This window comes from Bombus huntii, chromosome 6 (genome assembly GCF_024542735.1).
Source record: "Bombus huntii isolate Logan2020A chromosome 6, iyBomHunt1.1, whole genome shotgun sequence".
In the NCBI taxonomy this organism is placed as follows: domain Eukaryota; kingdom Metazoa; phylum Arthropoda; class Insecta; order Hymenoptera; family Apidae; genus Bombus; species Bombus huntii.
Window position 1 is genome coordinate 5702683 of NC_066243.1, and position 18956 is coordinate 5721638.

General features: G+C 43.3%; 2 protein-coding genes across 2 annotated transcripts; both read right to left on the minus strand.

The window, feature by feature from the left end:
* Positions 1-1949: 1949 nt before the first annotated feature.
* Positions 1950-2645, minus strand: LOC126866759 (uncharacterized). Its single transcript, XM_050620697.1, has one exon. It carries the CDS (start codon positions 2643-2645, stop codon positions 1950-1952), a length of 696 nt encoding a protein of 231 aa, XP_050476654.1.
* Positions 2646-2647: 2 nt separating this feature from the next.
* LOC126866760 (uncharacterized) lies at positions 2648-3379 on the minus strand. Its single transcript, XM_050620698.1, has one exon. The coding sequence runs from the start codon at positions 3377-3379 to the stop codon at positions 2648-2650; it is 732 nt and encodes a 243-aa protein (XP_050476655.1).
* Between the last annotated feature and the right edge of the window lie 15577 nt (positions 3380-18956).

Below are 18956 nucleotides of genomic sequence, written 5' to 3' on the forward strand. Positions count from 1 at the left end.
TAAGCAACATCGTCAACTCCGGTACATCCGCGCTACGGTTAAAGAAAATACGTTTCCCCGATCACGACGTAGAAATATATTGCGACGTATCGGGTGACTTTGTACGACCGTACGTACCGAAATCCTTGCGGCGCGACGTATTTAATTCGCTCCATGGACTTTCCCATCCAGGGATACGTGCCACTCAAAACCTGGTGACGACGCGTTTCGTCTGGCCGTCCATAAATAAGGACTCCCGAAATTGGACACGACAATGTATCCCGTGTCAACAATGTAAAGTCACCAGGCACGTATCCTCACCCGTCGGAACATTCGGAGAATTAGCGGGCCGTTTCGAACACTTACACATAGACATTATCGTGATGCCATATTCAAAAGGCTACCGATATTGTCTAACGTGTATCGACCGTTTTTCGCGTTGGCCCGAAGCCATTCCCATCGCCGACATGGAGGCGGCAACCGTCGCTTCGGCTCTCCTTTCCACGTGGATATCCCGTTTCGGCGTGCCTTTAAAAATAACGACCGATCAAGGACGCCAGTTCGAGTCGAACCTATTTAACGAACTATGCCGGTTGCTTGGCATCAGACATTTGCGCACGACAGCCTATCACCCCGCGTCCAACGGGATGGTAGAGCGCCTGCACCGACAACTAAAAGCAGCAATCAAATGCCACGATACGAGCAACTGGGTGGATATCTTGCCGATAGTTCTATTAGGCATACGAACAGCTATTAAAGAGGACCTAAACGCGACGGCAGCCGAAATGGTTTATGGCACCGGCATACGATTGCCGGCAGAATTTTTTATACCGACTAAACAACAGGCCAATTCGGAATTCGCAAGTCGCCTAAAAGACCGAATAGGAAAAATCAGGCCTCATCCAATTACGCGACACGGCGAAAAGAGAACCTTCGTGTTCCGCGACCTCGAAACATCACCTTATGTATTCCTGCGTCGCGACGCCATCGGAGACCCCTTACAACCACCCTACGACGGGCCGTATCAGGTTATAGAGCGAGGTAAAAAGACCTTCACTATTAAAATAAATAATAAAAACGTAATAGTGTCCATAGACCGATTGAAACCCGCATTTCTATTTAACGATAATATTGAACACCATAGCACGGAAAAGCGCAATGTAACAATACCGCCCGGCGCCCGAAACGAACAAAGCGAAGGGGACTCAAGAGTTCATCACACCACACGCGCGGGCAGGAGAGTTCGATTTCCTGATTGGTTTCAGGCGGGTCTCGGATAGGCGTTAGGAGCCGGCGAACGTGCACCCTTACCTGTAACATTTATATATTTTTCATTTATATAGCGTTATCACTGGTAAGGGGGTACTGTGGCGGCACGGGCCACGGAACTTTTCAACGGCTCCGGAGGCAAAGCGCGACGCCGCCAAAGCGCAACACCGACGTGCCCAATGTACCATCGATATCTTCACACTCTTTCCGCCGAATTCTCGGAAGAGCATACACGTGCCAGCACTGGCGGCACATCTAATGAATGCACGCTAGTGGGGGATATCGATGGGCTACGAAGGGAAGAATCCGCGCGATCCGAAACAAAAAGCAGAGTCAGTCTGTCTCGCGCCATTAAATGTGTAACTTCTCGGGACCTTTTGCATAGCAACGCGTCGAACGAACTCGCGGTGTCTATCGTTATTTGTTAGTTGTTACCTGTCGTCTGTCAAGTGTAATTGTTAGTTGTTAATTGTTAACTCTGATTGTTGATTAGTTCTAATAAAACTATTGTTCGTTAAAAACACCAAGAGTAGTTCCTTACGCACCTATCACCATACCACCTCACTATCATGGCTTGGCGGAGGTTCTCGGCCTCCACTTCCACGTCTGCTTCGGTCGTCGTTATCGAGGCCTCCCAGCTCCAAGCTGTTGCTATAGCAGCCGCCCGGAGTAGATCTTCATTCCTTTCCTTTATTTTCCATCTAGGCCTCGGCTCGTCTTTTTCTCGGCGGGCCGCGCCCGTCGTTTGTCGTCGGCATTCCAGGTCCAGGTGCGTCCACCTCCGTGAATATGTAGAGGTTGTCCGACAGCGTCTCGACCCCTTCGGCCACTCTCCAGCCTGAGATCCGCCTGAATGCCTCGGGGGAGGCCCATGTTATGTCAACAATGGAGCTCCCTCTGCAGGTCACGCAGGTACTGGTCGAGCCCCTGTTCACCAACAGAAGTCCAAGTCCCGCGGCCCAGTTTGATAGCGTGCGGCCGCGCGCGTTGGTTCTGGCGTTCCCCCATTCCGTGGAGTGCGCGTTGAAGTCTCCCAGGACGAGCACTTGTCGGAGGAGTTGTCGCCTGACGCAGTCGCCAACTCCGTCTAGGAATTCCTCGAACGCTGCCCGTCCGCTGTTAGGTGACACGTACACCCCCACCACCATCATCCCTGCCCACTCGACCGCGGCGTACCCGTTGCCGCGTTCCAGCAGGGCTCCGTGGGCGAACGCCCCGGGCGTTGATGTCCAGCTGACGGCAACCATTCCATCCGTGTCTCCGACCCACTCCGGGGCATTCGGAACTCTGTATGGTTCCGCCACCACCGCTAGGGCGACCGTGCTCTCCCGGATGGTTTGGTAGAGCAGGTCTTGTGCTCGCCTTGACCTTCCCAGGTTAGTCTGGAGGATGCGCATTCTCAGTTCCTTGGTGTTCTTTCCTTGTTTGTGGCTTCCTCCGTGCCTACCTCCTTGTTCGCGGGCTTAGGGTCGCTTTGCGACGGGGAGCCTTTCTCGCTGCCTCTTGCAGCCGTGGATCCGCGGGCGGCTCCTTTCGTTCCTTTCTTCGAAGGGGCGCAGGCCAGTCCCCCCATCCTGTGCACCGACGGTGCTCCAAGCGCCTCGCAGAGCAGGCATTTCGGGCTCGCAGTAGTGCATGCTCTCGCCTGGTGCCCCGGTTCGCCGCATCTGAAGCACAGGTGCCCCTTGTCCTCCTTGGCGGTGCAGGTCTTCCCCGTGTGTCCTATCCCAAGGCACCTGTAACACTGCAACGGTCTCCGTTCGATGGCTTCGACCTTCGCCGTCGACCAGCCTATGGCGACCTTTCCAGCCTGGGCCAGTTTCCTCACTGCACTGGCAGGGCCTCGTATCCACACGGTGCCAAGTCCGTTCCGGGCGGGGCGGAGTTCTCCCAGCCGGATGTCCTCCGGCTTGCAGCCGCTCTCCTTCGCCAGGGTGTTCTGGATTTCCGCCTTGGTGGCCGCTATGTCTATCAGGGACACCCTTGCCTCCGCGGCTCGGAAAGGGGTCGCTACGCGGACCTCGTTCGGGTCCAGAGCCCGCGTCAGCTGTGCTGCGAGCGCTGCGGCCTTCTCCCTTCCCTGGTCCTCAGGGACCTCTAAGATGACGCCTCCGGTGATGGTCTTCCGCATCCTAATCGTATTGATGCCGAGCTCGGTCAGGGAGACACTGTCCTTGGCCGCAGCCAGCACCTCCGCGTAGGATTGGCTCGATTTGTCCGTCAGGGTAATTGTTACCACTGACGTTCGCGGTGCGCGCGGGAGGGGCCCCCTGCCTCCCCCTCTTCATGCGTTCTCCAATCCACTCTCCGGAGTTTTCCTCTGGCTCTCCGCCCCTGTCTCGAGGATCAGCTTCGTCGGCTGCTTCTTCCCTGCCTCCTTCTTCTTTCCGCTTCTTTTTCTTTCGATGGTCTGCCATTCCGTGACAGTTCTTCGGCCTCCCTTGGGCGCTGGGGCGTTCGGGGCTCCAGGCTCCATCCCTCTCGTGTTCGCGGCAGGAGCGACCTCCTTTCCTTCTCCTTTTTCTATTCTCTGCAGTCGTTCCTCCAGTCGGTGCAGCGAGGGTCTCATCTCCTCTACATGGTGTTCGACTGCAGCGAGACGCGCCCTGTAGTTGCTCTCATCCGCGGTGGGGCGCGAGGCCAGCTCTTTTTGGAGTGCCTCTACCGCCGCCTCCAGTGTTGTTATGCGTCCTTGCGCTATAGCGAGTGCGTCGGTGGCAGGGTCCATTCTCCTCATTATTTCTGTCACGTCCGCGGTGATGGTTCTCGCCGCCTCCTTCAGGGTTTTCCCCTGCGTGTCCTTGTGGCTGCGGGGTGCCTCGGCAGCCTTGGCCACCTCGGCGGCCCGGCGAATCAGTTCGGCTACTATGTCCGCCGTTGTGGCTGTTTTCATTTCTTCATCCAGGTCCGCGGGGAGTTCGGGGGACTCATTGGCCTTCTTTCTCTTCGCTCGGGGTGCTTCTCTGGCGGGGGTTTCTTCCTCCTCTGTTGTTTCTTCGATCCATATTCCCTCCTTGTCCAGCGTGAAGCGGGAGGGTCCCTACTTTGGCGGCATCGCCTTCGTCATGTTGCTGGTGCTGACGTGCGGCGGCTCCGCAGCCAGTTCCGTTTCCTTCCGTCCCCTAGCGTTTTCCTCTACCTCCTTCTCTTTCGCCATGGTTGCGTCCGTTTCCCCGTTGGGCGCGAAATGTCGCTCGGTCAGCACTTGCCACTCTGCCAGTCGCTGTCACTTTCGAGTGGCCCGCGCGACGCGCTTCGGCGCACGCGCCAATATGGCGGCGTCTGGGTAGTTCCTCGAGTAGCCCGTGTAGCGGCGCTGTTGTCACGCGTCCTAATATGGCTACTCCACCGTCCTAACCTCACGCTTGTTGGTTTGGTTTAACTCCTCCTTGTCCAAGCCGGACTTCCCGTATCCACACCCGTTTTGCGCTCACAGGCACTAGTCCTCCACTCTGGTTACCTCCCTTGCCCAGGCTCTCCAGTTTTCCGGAGATTTCGATTACGCTCGCAGCTCCGTCCTCTCTGTGTCTGCCACCCATGTATCCCCACGCGCAGAAAAGCACCTAACAGCGAACTGCCCACACACGGGAAAAATAAACGACGTAAATTGTTACAATTGTGGTGGAAATCACCCAGCGAGTTACAAAGGCTGTCTAGTAAGAAAGCAACTTCAAGACAAACGTTTTCCGCCGCTACGTAACAGGACACATAACAATCTTCACACGCCAGAGGACAACACAGAACCTACGTCAACACTAAAAACACAGCACGCAAGGAACAATAACCACACTAACACCAACACCGCTAGAAACCAAAGCTACGCGCAAGTAGTCAACCGGTCGTCACACTTAGACAATCAAGAACAGAACAACCACAGCAACGACGCTATAAAAATCAAAGAGTTAATAAAACATTCCATAAAAAACATCGAAATACTCACAAAAATGATAAGCGACCAAAACGAACTCCTCAGACAGCAAACACAGCAGATAACAGTCATGTTACAATTACTTACTAACATGATGAGCAAAAAATAAAAATAGACACGCTTAAAATAGCAGCCTGGAACTCTAACGGCCTACAACAAAGGGCCCTAGAAACTAAAATATTCCTGTATAGCAATAACATCGATATACTACTCGTCTGAGAAACACACCTCACAATAAAAAGCTACATAAAAATACCGCACTACACCATATACAACACCAAGGAGGGCCGCGCACACGGAGGGACGGCAGTAGTAATAAAAACGACATTAAAAATCACCTACACAGCCAGGTCAGTAAAGAACATATAGAAGCAACCACCGTTACCGTACAGACTAACAGCAACCAACTGCAGTTGTCAGCAGTATACGTACCGCCGCGACACAAAATCACTATGCAAATGTGGGAAGACTACTCCCGACTCTTAGGTGACAAGTATATTGCAGCGGGGACTATAACTCAAAGTACACATTATGGGGATCAAGAATCACCACACCTCGAGGCAGAACCTTGGAAAAGTACATTAGAAATAATAACCTCACTATATTATCCACAGGAAGACATACTGGCCGACAGACCTGAGCAAAATACCTGACCTACTTGATTTTGCAGTTACAAAGGGACTAAACTCAAATAAACTAATCATAGCACTCAGCCCCGAGCTTACCCGACCATACCCCCATAATTATTACATACAGAAACAAACCAATATTTTACAGCAGCACAGAGACGCTATGCAATAAAACCACCAAATGGCAAATACTTAAAGAAATAATTGAAAGCAAAAGCAGCTGCAACATCCTACTGAAAAAACCTGAACACATCGATCAAGCAGTAACAACATTCACAGAAACTATCCAAGAAGCAGCAAGGGCAACCACTATACATGAAACAACCAAGGGACACACAAAAATAATTCCACCAGACATATTTGAAAAAATTAGAGAAAAAAGAAATGCGAAAGCAAAATGACAAGAACATAGAACACGAGAAAACAAAAAGTACCTAAACAAACTTGCGAAGGAAATAAAAAGCAAAATAAAAGAGCACAACAATAACGAATTCACAAAATTCATAAAGTCACTCTCTGCACACGAGAACTCCAACTATTCCCTATGGAAAGCCACGAAAAAAATAAAAAACCAATAAAACTAGTCCCAGCAATCAGAAAAGCAGACAACACATGGGCAAGTAGCAACGAAGAGCTAGCTGAAGAATTTTCCAACCACATTTACGACGCATTTACACCACATAATATCAACAATAGCAACCCCAAATGCCATACGGACGAGGATGCGCTAACCACTAGTACACCAACTGACAATCACTACACCGTACCCATAGCAACAGTACAAGAAATCAGAAACATAATGGAGAAAACAAAAAATGATAATGCACCAGGAATCGACCCAACCAATGGTAAAACCTTGAAAAACCTTCCGTCAAAAGCGATAAGACAAATCACAATAATAGTTAACGCAATACTAAGAATACGATAGTTTCCAAAAACTTGGAAACTGACACAAATCATAATGATACCCAAACCAGGCAAGGACCCACACGAAACCAAATCCTACCGACCAATCTCAGTACTTTCGGTGTTCTCTAAGTTTTTAGAGAAATTAATTTACGACCGAATAAAACCCATAATAGAGAAGAATCAACTAATACCGGATCACCAATTCGGATTCAGAAACAGACACTCCACAATAGAACAAATGCACAGTCTCGTCAATGAAATCTTACAGGCGCTGGAAACAAAACAATACTGCACAGCACTCTTTATGGACATCGAAAAAGCATTCGATAAAATAAACCACACTAGCCTACTTCAATCAATCAGGAAACAGTTCCCGGGGCAGATATACCAATTAATCAAATCATACTTAAGCAGCAGGACCTTCATAGTAAAAATCAAAGACACATACTCTGAAGTTAAAAAAATCAAGGCAGGATTTCCGCAAGGAAGCGTCCTAGGACCAATTTTATACACATTATACACGGCCAACATACCAACAACTAACAATAGCAAAATACTGAGATTCGCGGATGACACAGCTGTACTAGTCAGGCACACTAACCCTGCAACAGCAGTTACATTACTATAAGAACATATCACAAAAATAGAAAAGTGGCTTCAAGCAAAAGAAATTAAAACAAACCCCGATAAATGCAAACACATTACATTCACACTGCGAAAACAGAAACCACCAAACATTGTACTAAACGGCACACACATAATACAAACAAGGCAAATCAAATACCTAGGACTCCACTTACATACACGACTCACATGGAAACAGCATATTAAAGCAACAGTAGACAAAATACAGATGGCAAGGAGACAAGTGTACTGGCTAACAAGTCGAAAATCTAAACTAAGCATAGAAAGCAAACTAAAAATATATAAAATGGTCATAAAACCAATCTGGACGTACGGAATACCACTATGGGGAACAACAGCAATGAGCCATACAAGCAAAATAGAGACAATGCAAGCTAAAATTCTTAGAACAATAATACACGCCCCATGGTACGTTAGAAACGAGGACGGAATGACCTGGGAATACCAACGGTCCAGGAGGAGATTAGCAAATGTGCAAAAAGGTACAGAGAAAGAATAGCAATGCACCCGAACCGGCTGGCAGCGGAAACGATCAACACATGAAGCATAGAAAGAAGATTAAAAAGGAAACACCCAACAGATCTCACAAAGGACATAACCTAACAAACACGATGATGGTACCCCGCTGGGGGTAGTCACGCACATGTTATATTGGTATACAGCTACAACATTTTACCAAATGTCCTACTGGACAAATTGTAAAATTCAAATAAATAAATAACAAAAAAAATACTTTGACACGTTTCACTAGACAAAATTCGAAATAATGTAATTTTATTATTTAATCGCCAGCATTCATTTTGAAGTATGTTATAAAAACAGATATTCATCGATGTCTTCTCTTTAACCAGAACTTTCTTAATGTATGGGGATCCGCCTCTCGTATCGCGATAACCAGCATTGGCATTACCACTGGCCACAGGTTTGGTATAATAGGCAATAGACGCGTTAATAATTAAATGTTTGATAACTTCAGAAACTCGAAGTTAAGAATTTCTCACAGCACAGCAAGGACCGATCTTGCAAATGATGAATCCTCGTGACGAACTAGCATGCATCCCAGCATGGATCGCTATACATCGAAATATTCTAGTAACCTATGTGAAAGTACACTAGATCCGCGTTAAGGAGATTTCTCATATAACAATAATAAAAGTAAGTGATTTTTATGAATTTTTTTTAGACTAACTATTGATTATATGAGACTAGACCTTTTTAGGATGTAAATGGGTAATCTTAAAGTTCAGATATAATTTCTGTAGTATCGTGGAACAAAGGCCTAAGAGATATCGGGCGAACTATAAACAATGTCGCGAGAAAGTCGAAGCACCGACAGGCCCAACGATGTATCGTCGGTCTTCGGTCGAATAGGTTACGCAAAAAAAGGCTTACGTGACTTTGACTACGAGCGGTTGCGGAGCACGTGCGTGGTGGGGCTAAGAAAAAGACAAAGGAACGATGAGTCATTCGAAAAACAGAGTGTGATTAAAAAAGCGGAGTGCGAGTTGAGCGAGGACAGAGTTTTGCGAGTGGCGTTGCCGAGAGAGTGTTGATTGCGTTTTGGTAAAAGTCGAGTCGCTATCTAGTTATTTAGTTGCGCTGTTTTCTGTACATTTGGTGTGAATAGTTCAGGTTGAACAACAATCGTCTTTTTCTGTCCGATTAACATCTCTATTGTCCATTCTTTGTAAATATACTATATCACGATATTACATTTCTTTATTTCGGTTCTTGTTGTTTATTGTATATTACACAAGTCTTTGACAATGTAATAATTGCTCGCGTAGATCGTCAAAGTCATCAGAATGCAAAAGTTAAGGGATGTTCTTAACGTTCTAGTATTTACGCTGAGATGAACCTATTTTTGAAAGAAAGACATGAAGTATTTAAAGGTTATAGTTTTTAGGAGAAAAATTTACTTTCTTCAATAGATAAATTAAGTTTATATAGTTTAAAAAAATATTGTAGATTAATAATTGAATAAAGATTTGAGGTTCAATCCCTGGAGAAATTTGTAATAAAGTGAATGAACCTTTTCTGAAATTGATTGATTAATTAGTTCGTCAATTATCATGTACACCAGTTTAAAAAACTATTAAACGTGTTAGTTTGAAAAATTAATAAGCAATAAGAAATAATTCAAATGAAAATAATTACATTTGTAGTTCAAGATTATATTTACATCCCAAAAACTCATATAACTAGTAGTTAATCTAAACGGAATTCGTAAAAATCAATTGGTTGTAATATTGTTACGAGGGAGTTTCATCTTAAGGAATATTTTGAATTTTCTGCTGAATTAATTTAAACAATAGTTAACCATGTTTATTTGAAACGTGGTTATTGTGTTACCTTCACAAGAGATTCTATTACTAGATATTGGTACAACTCATAGCAAAATGAGAACATATTCAATATTAGACAATATTACATAGATTTGATGAGTTTACGCTTTATAAATTGCGTATCCTATTATGCTTAAACACGCGGGAAATTGGTTTCATGAATTATTGTAATATCGAAAAATAAGGATAGAAATTTTTTTTTTCGATTACTTACAATTTATTAATATTAAATTGAATATACAAATATAAATTGGACAGAGAACGATATTTAACGGAAACTAAATGCAATACTCGTATCTATATCAAATAACTTTACAGTTATTTGATCACTCTCGTCACAACGAATCTAACACACACACTCTCTCTCTCTAACAACTCTATCAATTCTCACGACTCTACTCTTCGACGACTCGAAACCTCTAACGACTCTACTCTTCAACAACTCGAAACCTCTAACGACTCTACTCTTCAACGACTCAATTAGCTCTGATCTCCGCCAATACACTCCTGCCCGGTCGTGCTCGTTCTTGCTCTCGTCCTCTCACACACATACACACTTTTCGGCTCACATACTCTGGCCTCTCGATTGCCACTCCTTGAAATATGAAACCGTACCTCTGTTTTGACGCTGCTTATCCTTTCTCGCGTCGCTGTTACTAGGCGCTCTTGTAAACAAACCACGAAAGACGACGTACACGGTTTTTTCTATTTTCAACCGACCTCTAATTCAAATCTATTCTACGATATTACATTATGAAAGTAAAGAAGAGAATCTAAATAAAATCTTGTTACATGTCTTATTAGTTACTATCGAGATGTTGTCAAATCAGAGTAAGGCATAGTACATGGTTACCCAATGTTGCATTATTTTCTACTAAACTTTGAAAATAAATCAGGGAAATGATTTTTAAATAATGAAATTTATTGAACTTTGTTACTATAACGAACGAATAATTATATTGTCATAGACAAAGAAATTAGAAGAGTTTAGGTATTAGTAGGAGTCAAAGAATAGTTCGTAATTTTTAAGAAATTCTACAACATATGACATCCAGCCACAAAGACACATATACAGAATTTATGGAAATACCTGTAAAGCGTAGGAAATGTGTCAGATGGATAAATGTGTAAAATATCCAGACGCTTATATACAATAATGTACTATGTATTACATCGTAATTTGTCTTGCATCAGTACATGGTGAAAATATCTCTTATAAATCTAAATATCAGCTTTGATCATTATATTGTCAAAAACTTCATACAGGATGATCATTGAAACAACAACATTTCGAATTTTCATTATTTATCCACGCGGTTGGCAATTTAAATAATTGGAGGAAGACATGCTTGCGATCAAATAAAAGAGCGCACGGTGCACTACAAAATCATTATTAATAAAGAAACACAGGAAAGGTAAAAAGGAAGTGGGGGCATCAGAACTTGTGCTACAAAATTTGAGACGAAAGCACGAAGATACACGTGATATGCTCAAAACGTGCAATGATGAAAAAATGACAGTGTCACGTTGGAGACACGGGGAGTGGCAAAATTAAGAAATTATTGATGGTTCCCTCGGGTCATTCGAATGATTTCGGGTAAGTTTAAACGTTTCAAGAGAGGGGTAAGAGAAAATGAAGACTTTGGATATTCTGGTGAATCCCATAGAGTGACAGTTAAGAATATTAGAACAGTGTTTCTTGAGAGTTGATTTTGGGAAGGTTTATGGAAAGAGTGTTGCCGGGGGTATCGCCGGGCCCCAAATCAAAGGTGGCCATGTTGTTAGTGTTTTCTAACACTGGAACACTCTACGTTGTTGTTTCGACCTCCAGGATGTTCCTTAGATCCCCCCGGTTTTTTTATACCGAATTTATGGCTTGTGAGAATAGCAAAGTTAGATGACTGATTGATGCATAGTTCTAATCTCGTCATTCGAAGAAATAAATCTAATTATTTTTTTGCGATATGTAACACCACACATCAATTTTCCAATTCTGAAGAAGTCTTTTCTTGAACATATGGAAACATTCATTACATTAATATAGTTCATTATATTGGTACGTACATTATTTATGTATTTGGAAAGTAGGATCATATCTTATTTGTGAAGAAATCCACAAGATTCCATTATTGGAATTAAAGACTGGATTATGGTGAAATAGCAATAATATATGATATATACATCAAAATATTAAGTATCACTTCGAGTGTATATATGAATGGAACAAAGTAGCGGTCTTAGTATTGATCCATGAGGACCACCTGCGTACAAGTTTCTCCTAACAGTTCCTTCCGTCGTTCTGATTATAATCCTTCTGTTCTCGAAATGATTTTCGAGGAGTGTCAACAGTTTCTTGGGTACCCCTCTAACATCCGTTTCCCGCAAGATCACGCTCCAATTGAGGGTATTAAACGCATTCTTCTCATTAACTGCTACCAACACGGTTATTCTGTTTCTTCTTTTGACTCAGTTGGCAAGATCAACCACAGTGCAGGGCGTCAACAGTGCTCCTCCTCCTTCTGAACCCATATTGGTCTTCATGGAATGGGTCCAGTCCCAGGCTTTCCTTGATCAGACCCTTAAACGTGTGTTCCAACACTTTACTCAGTGCTGGGAGCACGCTGATCGACCGGAATGATGATGTCAATGCTAACCTAACCCCAACCTAACCCCAACCTAACCCCAACCTACCCGGTTTGAGAATGAGGACCACCCTCGCCTCCTTCCATTTTGTCAGAATCTTGCCCTTGCCGCTCACCGCGTTCAATCCCCTCAGTACTTTCTCCGCTCTTTGTTCTATCAATACTCTGACCGCCTACACCGACCGCCTTCTTCGGATTAATCTTCTTGCCTGCGCCCCGCAAGTCTTTCACCATAATCCTGCAGCCATCGTCATCCACATCAGTACCTTCGTTCAGATGCCTAGACCTAGCGTCACTACCTCCAGTTGGCCTTGTCAGGAAGAACTCGTCAACTATGTCACGGACCCTATCCACGTGAAGGCCTTCCATACTCGTTCTCCGAGCCATTCTGGACATGATAGCCCTATACGGCCCCCCCATGAGTCCCGATCCAGCGTCGCACAGAAATTCTTCCAACACCTCTCCTTAGAGTTCTCAATCATCCTCGCCAACTTCTTCTTGTTCGCCTTAAATTCTTCGCTCAATCGAGCCACGTCGTTTGTGCCTCTCATTCAGGCTCTCTGCGCCTTTCTCTTGCTCTTCATTGTCATTATTCTAAAGTTGCCGATTTTGTCACTCCACCAATAGTTGATACATATCTTCCCTATCGGTGGATAAGCCTTTCTCAATTCCGAGGCACATGTCATCTCCAGTGCCTTCTGCAAACGATCACCATGTGCCTTGTCGTCGTCCGTATTGTCTTCCAGTAAATTATTGTAGTTATTGTCAAATGTTAAAAGAAATTTTGTCATGTCAGTGTCCTTTGTTGAGTATTTAAAATTCTCGGCATTATGCCTGGTCCTTGCAGTGTTAAAATTATGCAGGACGTAGTGGTGGTCCGATCCTGACCAGACATTCGGCATCTTCCCACCAACATAACTCCCCACCAGTCCCTTGCTCACGCTGATCACGTCAATGAAACTTATTCCTCCGTTTCCAGAAAACGTCTAATCTGCGCGTGTCATCCTAATTGGTACAATTCCATTCTTCATTATCATATCCAGGAGACAAGTTCTCTTGCGGTCATTTACACTGCCACCCCACGCGGTGGCCTTTGAATTGAAGTCGCCATCGCTGTGTAACTCCTCTTAGCCGCACGTATCAATGTGTCCAGTTTATAGACGTAGAAATTGAACTGTTCCATGCTCACATTGGGGTGCAATAACCCCCAATGCAGAATATATCGTTTGGCGACCAATATAGTGTCTTCAGCTTATTTTCCGTTGAAGAGGGTCAGCAATAGCGACGCGTCATCGTTGTCATCGTTATACCAGTATGTCTGCTGCCGATATGGCTCCGTGATGAACACTATGTCAACTCTGGATTCGCAGAGTGTCTGTACCTGTTCAAATTAATTATTAGTACTTTTACCTTGCACGTACTATGTCGTTCCCCCTTCCATCCTTCACGACCAGGCATGCCTGGGATCCGACGACATGCCTCAGGTTACTTCTATTTTCATTGGCGCAAACAATGCACCTAGACTCTTTGGTGCTCTGTTTAATGGTGTGGTCCCTATCACGACACCGCCTGTACAGCCCCTTATCTAGGCTCATCGCCGTACACCTGGCAGCATTATGTCCCAACATGTTACATCTATGACATATCATTATGTCGGGCAGAATCCTAGCCGTCGCTATTGTCAGCCCTGTTTTAATCCTAAGTGGCCTATCTTTGGGTACGGTGCTCGCCGGCAGCACAAGCCTTTGCGCTTAGCGGACTGATCAAACTCAGTCTGGCTTGCCACCGATATCCTTCGTCGAGTGACCTCATGCTGCTCCGTTGGAGTCATCTGCGTCGCGACCGTTCTACTATCACGACATTCACCACCCGTCTCTGCGTTGGAGTCGATCCACTCGCTCACTTTCTTGATCTCCTGCACGCGTTCACAGCTTAATTTCTTAAGTGTGGTATCCCCCTTGCTCAAGGGCGTAATTCTCTTATCATTCTTTCCATATTGAGAGTTAGTGTTTCCAGACTCTTCATCAGCCCTCTCACATCTCGGAGTCCGATTATCGGTCCTCTTCCCTCGTTAGCGGACGACTCTTCCTCCTCCTCACGATCTCTTCTGCGTCCAGCCTCTGACTTCTTACGAGAATCGACCATCCCAACACCACTTCAGGCAGAGTGCGGGTGAATCATTATCTCCTTCAGTGTCCTATCGACACCATCCCCCCTCTAACACTTTTAATTGGTCCCCGGTCGCACTTATCGTAAGAGAGGCGGCCCTGGGGCCGACCATCCTCTCCTTGTTCCTCGCCCTGTCTCTGAATGACCGTCAGACGAGCCTGGCAGGCACCACCCGCAACACCGACGGGGCCTGAGGGCTCCACTAAATTTACTATTTAGCAATCCGTTATATTAGTAATTTCGTGTACCAAATATAATAGTCCGTTATATCTTGTTTGATGTTTTGAGGGGCCAACGTGTAACAATCATCTAAATAATTTTTCTCTACGTTTATTCATCTTATATGTGAATATGGATATTTGTTATCTGCGTATTTTGTAAGGAACAGTTGCATTCTTCTGTTTTACGAGACGCTGCGCACGCACATACTCCCCCACACACTCATACTCATATATGTGTGTCACTACTACGCGGTTAATCTAGTGTAGCACACAAAATTACACATATCTCAATAATTAAAAAGAATAAAAGAGATGTGTGCTATGATGAATTTGCAAGACTTGAAAAACAACAGGGGAATGATATCCACTCCAGAACCTTTATTACCGTCAAGGAAGTTAATATAAGTAAAGAAGTTGCTGATTGACAGTTTAGTGTTGGAAATATCAACAGTGCTAGTGTAGAAGAAGGAGGGGTGGTAGAGAGCTAGAGGAGAAAATGGAAAGAAAGTAATTCGCGAAAGTATCAGCGATCGATTGATCAGGACTGACATTCTCTTTTGACTGACTACTGAGACGAGTTTGCGAGAAAACCAGTTAGGGTAGGAAGAAATTATTGGAGGAACAGACGGTACAAAGGTCTCAACAATAGAGTTGCAATGAAAATAGAGGATATCTCATTACCTCATCTACGCGCAAGAAGGAAAACAGGAGATCCCAGTCAATAGAGGACTAGTAATCATTAATACCGACATAATCAGCCGATTTAAATACGATGAATCATTTGGTAAGTATAAAATGATGAGATAATTTTCAGGAAGGAAGGAATCGGGCAGGAATCCTTATATAATATATTATATTATTTATATTATTTATTTTTTCCATTTTGATATCATTATTTTTACATTATTTAACAGATCGGTAAAACAAAATTTGGAAAGCGGAAATATGCAGAGGGATGGAAAGGAACTGGATGTTAGGAATGGTGGATATCACAAACAACAACTGTAAAATGGTGGTTATATTTTCAACCGATCGTGGGGAGACGCGATCGCGAGGAAGCGCGTCAACGGGAGTCGTAAACTCCCGTTACGATTCTAAGAATCGACACCGCGAGTTGATCGATCCCCTGATTTCCGTTAAGATAATAGAGGTGGTTGTCGTGGTATAAAGCTGCGATTAACAGTGTTATAAAATATATATTTCCAACAACTTTTTACAATAACACAAGTTCGTAATTCTGCTGCTTAAGATATAGGTGACGAAGAAATGGATTGCTCTGATATTAGAGAATCCGGGTAGAGATGTAGTCTGATCTGAAGACCGAAATTGAGAACGGGTAATTATGTGATCTTCGAAGAAGTCTTGATAGTTAAGCGTATTCAGGCTGAACTGAACTCGTATTGGTACTGTTACTGGTCTGGAACTGAACTTTTCTCGTACTGTTTTAGGATTCGAACTGTTCGCTCTTATATACTTACGGAGGAAAGCTCGGTATGTGTGTAATTATTGAACGAAGGAAGCTGAAGGAAGCATTGTTCACACTTGTTGTTATGAAAAGTGTGATTCCCATAGGTTGATGAGTGAAGATAGGAGGAATAGGCATCCTACCCACGTAGCTCATGGGTGACCTTGTTTATGGGAAAATCCAGACATTTACATTAGGTAAATGACCGGTTTTCCCATTATATAATTACCAGTTGTTCCGTAATTTCTAAGAGCGAACAATAAACCTAAGGACATTTTAAGTATCGGCTATAAACCGAAAATATTTGCAGGATTAATGGTTTCTGCAAGCTAATAAGATTAAGTTTATGGCGGGACCTTAGGTTTGTTGAGGGTGTACATAGTGGTCAGCGAGGCGACAACGTTCGTTTTTCGTGTACAGGGACTGTTGCCGTCGGCAGCGTGATCCACACAGACTGTTTTCGAAGTTACATGGGTCTCGGTGCAGAAGGATTTATTTATAAAGGAATAAATCACAGTGTGGAATTTGCAGATAAATAACGTTGAGTTTGGATATGTAATCACTACACTGAAATTTGAATTAGATTTAAGTTACATTTATCTAACTACAGCCAGTGATGGTACCCGCACCCAGAAGATAGAATGTAACACTTAACCAACCGCGCGCGCCACAGCAAAATATATGTTTCTCACCGCGCTCGGCAAGCCAACACTACTAAATTGGTGTATTTTATTATATAACGTACTTTATAAAAGCAGAAAAAGTCCGCAATTAATTCCAGATAAACAATAACTGATAATAAAAAAAGAAAAAAAAGAAAATGCGTTGCTAAGGTCAAAATGGGAGGTGTTCCCAATCGATTATGCAACGATTTACTTTAAAGTAGAAGAATCTCCCCGATCGGTCATGTAGCGATTCACTTTAAAGTGGGGAGATCTCCCCATTCGGTTGGCTAAGTATTAATTGGCTGCCGACAAACGGTTGAATGCGAGGCAAAGGATGCTTTCATGATGATGGTTCTGTCGACCGCCTATGCGAATTTCTGTGGCAGTTGTATTACAAAACATATCAAGTCGGCAGCATGCAATCTTTGATAAAAGCAGAAGAAGAGCATGTTTGAATGCTCATTTATGTCGAGCAATCAGGGTGTGGCTAGAAGCCAATATGGCGTGAGAGTAACCTGCAAAATATACTAAAAACGCACGATTTTATATACACATAACTTTTGAATCAGAGCAATTTGCACCTTAAAATTTGATTTTGTCGGAACACATCGAAATAAGATTACAAAAAAATAAGATGTCAAGAATTTCGCACTCCCTAAAGTATTAGTTTATCCTAGAAACACGTTCGAATTTTTATCCCTGTAACATTAACAACTTCCCTCGTTTGCTGACTATTTCCAACGGATTAAACCACAAGAGTTAAATTAACTTTTATTTTTTTAAAATGGTTTCTCGAAATATGAATTCTGTGAGATATCTTACTGTATCTCATTTACTTTCTTTATTCCTTATTCTTATATTCGACGTATTCACAACAGGGTGATTGGGAAGCAAGTAATATCGATGAATTTGTAGAAATCAATTTTAAATTCGGAATCGTATTAAAATGTTCAATTTAAACATGTAAGTTTTCTCGATCTTCGTCGCTTTCATTGATTTCCGCGGATTGATTTCTCAAACTTTCAACAACACATAAATTTTCTCGAACGATCCTTATTGCCTTCATCGATCTGCGCAGGTTAATTTCTCAAACTTTTAATTAATTTCGAGCCGTTTTATTGCATAGTATGACCTTCCTCAATCAACGTAAAATGCGACGTGTTCTTCTTATGACAACTGCCGTGCTACGCTTCTAGACAAGAGCTACCGTTTCTATTGGTTGATTGATTTTAATGGGTCTATTCCATTTGAAGGATCTAACAAACAATAATTTTTTCGTTAAATAACGTTTTCGTTTTCGGGAACTTTGGTTGCTGTCCACTGTACACTGCACATACTAGCTACACGTCGCATTATAGCAGAGAATATGTAATACTTGAATGAGAGACCACGATATTTCGAAGAAAGAAATTCATTATAAATGTTATACAATTAAATCGTGTGGCCAAATAGGAAAATTATGTACGTCAAAGACCGTAATTCTTTTTAACAGTATTTTTCCGAGTTGCTGGGTATATCGAAGAGAATTTCAGGCTAACAGGAAAGGAAAAATAATAAAATTTTGAAAAAGTTTTGTTCTGAACATAACATCTGTAAAAGAAAACGTATTACGTTATAATAAGCCCAAGTTTTAAGTTGCAAAGTAGTGAAAGATGCGAAAAAGCGCGCTTTTCTTATACTGTTATGAACAATTTTAGTTAAAATTATCATACAATATTATGGTTTTGTAATAAGTACTAGTCATATCAAAATGTGGTATGTAGTTTCAAAGTGATTCGTTTGTTATATTTTACATCAGAATATGTTCATCGGGACGACAGCGATGCACCAGAAGTGTTTACAATAGTTTTAAACTAAGCAAAGAACGAATAGGAAACGTACTGTAACACCGTTAAACTTTATTCAAACAAAAAATTTAACAAATGAGACACAATATACTGCACGAAAATTTAATCTGATCTTACACATTAGATAATTATGTAAGTCGAGCGCTGCTATGAAGGCTGAATATCGCGATTATGACACAAGATCGCGACAGTGGGTATACTCGAACCGAGCGCGACACGTGATACGAACAGCAGCAGTGAGGC

Bases quoted from the DNA above. Each gene is read 5' to 3' on its own strand.
- LOC126866759 (XM_050620697.1), bottom strand. From the start codon at position 2,645: ATGCGCATCCTCCAGACTAACCTGGGAAGGTCAAGGCGAGCACAAGAC.
- LOC126866760 (XM_050620698.1), bottom strand. From the start codon at position 3,379: ATGCGGAAGACCATCACCGGAGGCGTCATCTTAGAGGTCCCTGAGGAC.